This window comes from Phoca vitulina, unplaced genomic scaffold (assembly GCF_004348235.1).
Source record: "Phoca vitulina isolate PV1807 unplaced genomic scaffold, GSC_HSeal_1.0 scaffold20, whole genome shotgun sequence".
In the NCBI taxonomy this organism is placed as follows: domain Eukaryota; kingdom Metazoa; phylum Chordata; class Mammalia; order Carnivora; family Phocidae; genus Phoca; species Phoca vitulina.
In genome coordinates, this window is record NW_022589723.1 from 18908105 (window position 1) to 18915491 (window position 7387).

Sequence of the window (7387 nt, forward strand, 5' to 3'; positions counted from 1 at the left end):
TTCCCCCCAAAGGTGATAAATTTGATCTTAACTTGTTTTCCTTTACGAGTGCTGGCTTGAACCAACTGAACAGGTTGCAAACTCTGGACTCATAATAAAGTTAAGGAATAAACTAGCCAAGCAAAAAGCCGGTGGGGGGGGGGAGGGGAAGCAGCATTCTAGTGAGAAAGAGCAGTTGCAAGACCCCAGCACAGGAAAAAAACAGTGCGGCTGAAGTATAGGGAGTAATGAGCAAAACTCTAGGCCACATTGGGCCTTGGATGCCAAGGTAAAAAACTGGATTTTATTTTATTTATTTATTTTTAAAGATTTTATTTATTTATTTTAGAGAGCAGGGAGGGGGGGAAGAGGTGCACACATGAGAGTGGGGAGGGGCAGAGGGAGAGAGAATTCCAAGCAGACTCCTCGCTGAGCTCAGAGCCTGACTCGGGGCTCAATCCCAGGACCCCAAGATTATGATTTGAGCTGAAATCATACATAGAATAACTACAGCTGCTTCAAGTTTTGGATAGCACAAGGATTTGATTTGTTACAGGCTTTGAAAATTGCAGTTTTCTGGCACAGTCCCAATGCTGACCTGGGTTGTGTTAGGAACACATAAAGCAGAGAACAGTAAATTAGAACTCCTAGAAGATATTATGATCCTTTTCTCCATGACCTGAGTCGAAGGCAGATGCTTAACTGACTGAGCCACCCAGGCGCCCCTCAATGAAACTTTTTTTAAAAAAGAATACATGAGGATTCTTCCTCTGCCCCTCCCCCCAAAAAATAAAAAAAAATAAAAAATAAAAAGAATATATGAGAATCTATTAAACCCCAAGCTACTAAAGGCTATTTTACCATACTTCTCACTACATGTTGCATTATTTATTTATAGTTCTCTTGCCTTTGATCAGCAAGGGTCAACAATTTCTACCAGCAGCAGGGCCTAAAGTTATGAACACAAAAGATTTACATATACTTACATTTCTAATTCACAACCCTTGTTGTCCCTAAAATGACAATTATTTCACCTTTTCTCAGCAAGGTGACTTCTGTTCGGGGAAATGTTAAGCAACTAGGTTTAGCAGCTCACTGGAAGAAAGTGAGAAGACCCCGGGAATAAAACCGGACAGGAAGTGATTGAGGGCACTGGAAGCAACGTGGCCTCTGGAGGGGCGAGAGGGCAGGCAAGCTACCAGGAGGAAGCAAAGAGACAATGAGAAAGTTTATGCAAATAATAGGTCTCCTCACTGCCTCCTGCTCACTTTTAGTTTGTATACTGTTTTCTGAATGTTTTTCCAGGGTTTCCAAACAAAAAGTTCACAGTGGCTGCCTGGAGCCGGTGAGTTTCCTCCTGAAGCTTGCATCCAACTGAGAGGAGCTAGGATCACCACAAAGGCCATAGCTAAATCTAGAACACTGGGTTAGGGAAAGGACCTAAATGTCTCAGAAGAGACAGGCACAGCCAGGGAAATTCCAGCCCAAGCAAATTCGTGTCTGAGATCGACACGGTATTTAATAGTTTCTCAACTCAGCCCAAATAGTTTCAGTTTCCCAGACCACTTCCTCAAATGCTGCTTTGGTAGAGATGCTCAAATGTAAACCTATGTTTAATTCAATGTCAAGACTCCCTGCTGGTAGAAGGGGAGCAAACCAGCACCAATCTTTCCTTAGGCTGGAGAGCCAGCCTTAAATTACACTTTGCAATTCCAGTCACTCAGCCCCTACCCTGGGCTTCGTCTTTCAGGGTCTGCTCAACTCCAGGGCCCAGTGATTTCACTCCAGGCAGGCCTGTGGATTAGGTCCATACATACGTGGAGGGCCCGCCATGTGCCAGACCCAGGCTAGGCACAGAATGTACGGAGATGAGTGAGATGAGCAACCTGGCTTCTCGAGTAGCTACAGGCTAGTGGAAAGCAGGAGTAGACAAACTCACCATGAATAATAAGAGGAAAGCAAGTATCATCCTGTAGCATAGAGCACAAGGACTCAAACAAACCAGGCTCAATAAAAACAGGTAAAAAAATAATAATAAATGCCGGTTATTAATAACTAATAATGACTTTAAAAGTGACGTGGGAAGGGTCCTTCAGATATTTTCTAAGGCACTGGCAGAAGAACTGGCATCCATCAGGCGTCAGGCCTGGCCAGGTTCTCCAACATCCGCATTCTTCTTTCCTATAGAGAAGCCTCCTTGATCCCTGGGCCCATCTCTCAGGCAGAGATACTCAAATGAAACAGTAAACAAATAAGCAGAAAATATACAGCGCATCAACAAATCATCTAGACTCCAACAGCTTCCCACCACTTCCTTCTCCACTGCTTTGTTCCAAGCTGCCATCTTCTTACCTGCATTATTACAAAGCCTTCATCTTTCTGGTCTCGCTGCCTTGGCACTCGCCCCGCTACAGTGTGTGCTCAAAGCCGCAGCCAGAGGGATCCAAATCAGATCATGCCATTCTTCTGTTCAAATTCCTCCAACGCGTTCCAGCTCACTCAGAGAAAGAGCCAAAGTTCTTATAACGGCTTTCAAGGCCCGAAATGATCTGGTCCAAATACACGCTATTGCATTCTAAGTGCCAGGTACATTGTTCCTGGAACTTGCCAATTATGTTCCCACCTCAGGGCCTTTGCATCACTCGCTGTTCCTGCTGCCTGGAATGTTCTTCACAGATATCTGCATGCCCCCCACCCACCCCCTTGCCTCCTTCTCTGTGAGGTCTTTGTGGTCACATCATTTTAAATTACAGCCACCTCCACTAGCCCTCCTTCTCTCCTCTCCCTGCTTAATTTTCTTTCATTTTGCTTGTCAATCCCTGACATATAACATATTTCTTTTGTTTACTTTCTGTCTCCACTGACTAAATTATAAGCTCCATGAGGGCACGGATTTCTATTTATTCACTAACGTATCAGCAAAAAGATAGAAGCTGGAAAAAAAAAAAGGAAAATGAGATGAACAATAAACAGTGTTGGGAAAACAAGGCAGGCAAGGGGAAGGGGGAAAGGAGGAGGGCTGTAATTTGACAGAGCACAGTCAGGAAGGCCTCATGGAGGAGACATGTAAGCAAGAACTTGAAGTCAGTGAGGGAGCAAGTCACATAGCCAAGGTCAGCCACATAATTTGCAGGGCCCGGTGAAAAGTGCAAACGTGGGGCCCTTGTTCACGAAATATTAAAAATTTCAAGATGGCAGGGCCCCTGGGTGGCTCAGATGGTTAAGCAGCTGCCTTCGGCTCAGGTCGTGATCTCCAGGTCCTTGGGATCGAGACCTGCATCAGGCTCCCTGCTCAGGGGGGTGTCTGCTTCTCCTTCTCTCTCTGCCTCTCCCCTCTGTTCATGTTTTCTCTCTCTCTCCCTCTCTCAAACGAATAAATAAAATCTTTAAACAATTCTTTTTTCAAGTTGGCAATAGTAGAGCATGACACCAAGTGCACTGCAGGGCTCTTCTAAGCATGGGGCCCTGTGTGACTGCACAGGTCATACACCCATGAAGTGAACCTTCCATGCAGCTATCAGGGAAAGAGTGTTCCATATAGATGGAACAGCAAGTGCTAAGACCCCAGGAAGGACAGTGCTTTGGGAACAAGAAACAGGCCATGCTTGTAAAACATGAAGATTCCTGGGCTCCTTTTCTGAATATTCTGATTCAGTAGGCTCAAGGTCAGTTAGGATTCTTTATTTTTAGTTTGCCCCAGGGCATTCTGCTAGCCAGGCAAGTTGGAGGAACACCTCTCTCCCCCCACATCTTGGGATGTACCCTGCTGCTAGCCATTGAGCACCACTTCAGATAGCCAGTTTCCAATTTGTTCCCCCGGAAACCCAGGGTGGAAAACCAGACCTCCACCGTCACACCTTGTCAGAGTCTTTGTTCTGGGAACATCCCTCTATCTAAAATACTACTGGCTCTTACCAGTCTCTCCGTGCTGAGGGACTGGAGTCCTGCCTGGACTCCCAGCTGGGGGGCTGGAGAGCTGTCATCAGCAGACAGGCTTCTCTGAGAGTTCCTGCTCCTCTAAGTAAGACAGCAGAGCCATGCTCGGCTCTTGCCAGACGTGGGATGTTAAATTCAAATGTTTGCCTGGACTGAGTCTTAATTTCCAGGTGCACTGCCTTGGGTCTCTAAATCTCCAACATATCATCACCAATTCCTTTAAACAATAATTTAAATATGCTTATGATCTTGGTAGTCAATATTAGAAACTTAACTAATTCAACTTCTTTCCGTTCAGTCAGGGAAAGAAAAAAACTTTTCTGCCTTTTTAGCTTCCACCTAAAATCTCAATTTACAATGAGTAAATCCAATTAATATTTGTCTATTAAAGCAATAATATCACTTCACTGTTACAGTAAGAATTATCACTTTCACTGGTTCTACGGAATCTAAATATTTCATCAACTATAGTTCAGGGCCTAAAGTAAATGATACACATGTAATAAACCAGTGGTTCTCAATGAAGAGTGAGTTTCTTCCTAGGGAACATTTGGCAATGTCTGGATGGGGGTTGGGGGTTAGGGGCCTTCCTGGCATCTAACAGGCAGAGGGCAGAGATGCTATTAAACATCCTACAATGCACAACACAACCCTAGCAACAACCCCAAAGAATTATAGGGTCCATAATATCAATAGTGCTGTAGTTGAGACTATTTGTGGCTATTACACTATAGTTCCCCATTCGTTATACTTTAGCTTAACATCTTAAAATCAAGTCTTTATGAAAGTAGTGAAAAATCTGGTTTACACTTTAACCAAAAGGGGTGATAAGGTTATGAGTAACAGGATCTATAGTAAGCAAAAACATAGATTAGAAAGCATTTGATAAAGGTAGAGAACTGCTGTGAGCAGATGTTTAGGAGCCCTAAGCCACTCAAGTGCAGCCATGGAGGGCACTGGGCTCTATAGACTGCTGTGGGTAGGAACCAGGGAAATAACACTTCTCTAGATATCATGGATTCCTGGTGCAGTCACCCTGGCCCAGGAGGTAGGACATATAGAAACCATACAGAAGAGACCTTCCTTCTTCAGTAACCAAGATGCTAAGAGAACTCTTGATAAGACTAGGATAGAAATAGGATGGAAATCAGAAGTAGTATCTAGATAAAAGCAAATGCTTTATCACTGTGCTAATTCAAGCTGCTCTCAATGAATAAACAGACTTAGATAATATCCTTACCTCTCATCCGTCTTCCCATCTGTAAAAAGGTTAATTACACCTACCTCCAAGGCTCATTAGGAAAATCAAATTGAATAAAAACAAGATGGAACAGGACAAACGTAATGCCTGGCATGCAGCAGGCATTCAGCAGAAGGTAGCTACGATATTCCCCAACTCTGCTTTCCTCTGGCCCTCACCCAAAACCAGGCCCTATTGATGTGCATAAGAACTGCAGTTCTATGTTCACATTTAGAAACTCCTAGGCAGAGGGAAAGGGACTATCCATGGCATGATACTATCTGTATATGTCTGCACAGCAAGATCCCTGGTCTCACAATGTTTAAATGACCTGCTAGGTAAACATAGAGTATCAGCTAGAAGGCGCAAAATAAATTAGTCTCTATCATTCTGTACAGGGCCAGAAAGTTTCACTTCAAGAGAAAGATACAGATAAGATCGTCTTTCTTCCCATTCGTGTCTAAGGTGTTTCAGGTAAGAACACTGAAAACTGATACAGAACTCAAATGCAAAAAGGCCATCACATGGCTCAGAGTTAATTATAAGTAATTTTAATGAGACAATATGCTCCCTCAAGTTTCCATGTTCTTCCCAGAGGTGTAATGCAATATACTTAGGACAAACACACTTATAAATTTATAATAAACACAGCTCTCCAGCTCACCTAGACCCCAGTTCTGGGCTGCAGCTTAGCGACAGGTGTCACATTCACGGTTGCCAGTGAGCCCAGGGGTGTAATTTCACTTCTAAATAAAGCAGCATAATCGATAAAAACCAGAACCATCCTGCGGAAACAAATGTACCATCGCTGACTCATCACAGCGCTTGTTTACAGAGAAAACAAAATTCTCTGCCTGAGTCCACACCTCAGCTGGGCTTTGAGTAAATATGCACTACGGTAGTGTGATCTGGACTGAACATCGGGTGAACGTGGCTCCCTGGTGCTCTTTGGCCTTCCTCACGGATCTGGGCCGAGTCTGGGCGGGACACCGGGAACTCGATGCACCTACCTGGGGAGGGAGCCTCGGCGGCCTGCCCCTCTGGCTACAGAGCCACCTTCGGCGACCCCTACCGCGGCCCTCAGCGCGCGCCAGGCGGGCGCCGGGGGCCAGATGGCCGCCCGCGCGACCCCCGGGGCTCCGTACCCCGCCCCGAGCCCCCGCCGCGAGCCCCCGCCCGTGCCGCCGGCCCTCGCCGCCGCGGCGCGCCCTGCTCACCGTGACTCCGTACTTGAGCGCGATGCCCTGCAGCGTATCGCCGGCGCGGACCCGGTGCTCCACATGGCGCTCGATGACGCCGGCGCCCAGCGGCGCCCGCACGCTGGCCGTGCTGCCGTACGAGCGGGTCTTGGTGCGGGCCAGGCTCAGTGACAGCTCGGCCTCCTCGGACTCGGAGCCCGAGCGCGAGCGCGGCGGCGGCGAGGGGGCCGAGGGCCGGGGCGCTCGGGGGCCGCCTTCCCGCAGGGAGAGCGCGGGCGAGGAATCCGCCATGGGTCCTGCGGAGGCCGCCAGGTCGCGAAGCTCGCCAAGGGGGCGGCGCCTTGTGCGCCGCCGCCTCTTCTTCCTCCTCACAGGGGCTGCGGATGGCCGTTTCGCGGGGGCGGCGGGCTGGAGGCCGCGACGCGGAGCTGCGGGCAGGGCATGGCGGGCGCCCCCTCCTGCGCGTCCCGCCTTCCCCGGGCGCACCTGCAAGCGGAAGAGCGAGACGAGATCCCGCAGCCGCCGGGCCGAGCACCGCGGCTCCACCCTGCTCGCCGGTGCGGGGCAGGCCCTGCGGTGCGAGGAAGCGGGGCGCACTAACGCCCGCGGCCGCGGGGGCTACGGGGGGCCCATCCTCAGGCGTCCTCGGAGCCGGTGGAGCCCTGCGGCATGCCCACAGGTTCTAGAGAGCCCTGCCCCGACCACTGCAAAACACCAAAGCTTTGCTCTGCTTCCTATATTGATTCCCCAGCAGGCGCCAGCTTTCTCAGACCTCCAAGCTCTCCCATAAAGGGTACTGCCCTCCCCCCACCCGACTGCCCTGATGACCTCAAAGTCCACGTCACAGAAAACATTGAGGCCATTAAACACACATCGTTTCTCCAGGCCTATCTGAAGAGCCAGGAGGGTCCGGGCCTTTCAACATTACAGCAGGAGGGATAGGCCTTTGAACATTACACCAGGTGGGTGACCTCAAACCAACCCTCCAGCTGTTTGGGTTTCACTCTTCACTGCCTGCCCCTCCCCCCCCCCC

The 7387-nt window shown here is 48.7% G+C and overlaps 1 protein-coding gene across 6 annotated transcripts in view; it reads right to left on the reverse strand.

Moving 5' to 3' along the window:
* Nucleotides 1-7387, reverse strand: part of LYSMD2 (LysM domain containing 2) — a 34183-nt gene that overhangs the window by 6389 nt on the left and 20407 nt on the right. For 2 of the 6 annotated variants that reach the window (XM_032417632.1, XM_032417631.1), the window contains one exon: nt 6373-6840. In XM_032417632.1, coding sequence (XP_032273523.1) covers nt 6373-6645 — 273 coding nt within the window. In that variant the 5' untranslated portion in view covers nt 6646-6840. Of the gene's footprint in view, nt 1-2331; nt 2641-5199; nt 5748-5819; nt 5941-6165; nt 6280-6372; nt 6841-7387 lie in introns of those variants that run through there. The other 4 variants (XM_032417634.1, XM_032417635.1, XM_032417636.1 and 1 more) reach the window with 4 other exon arrangements.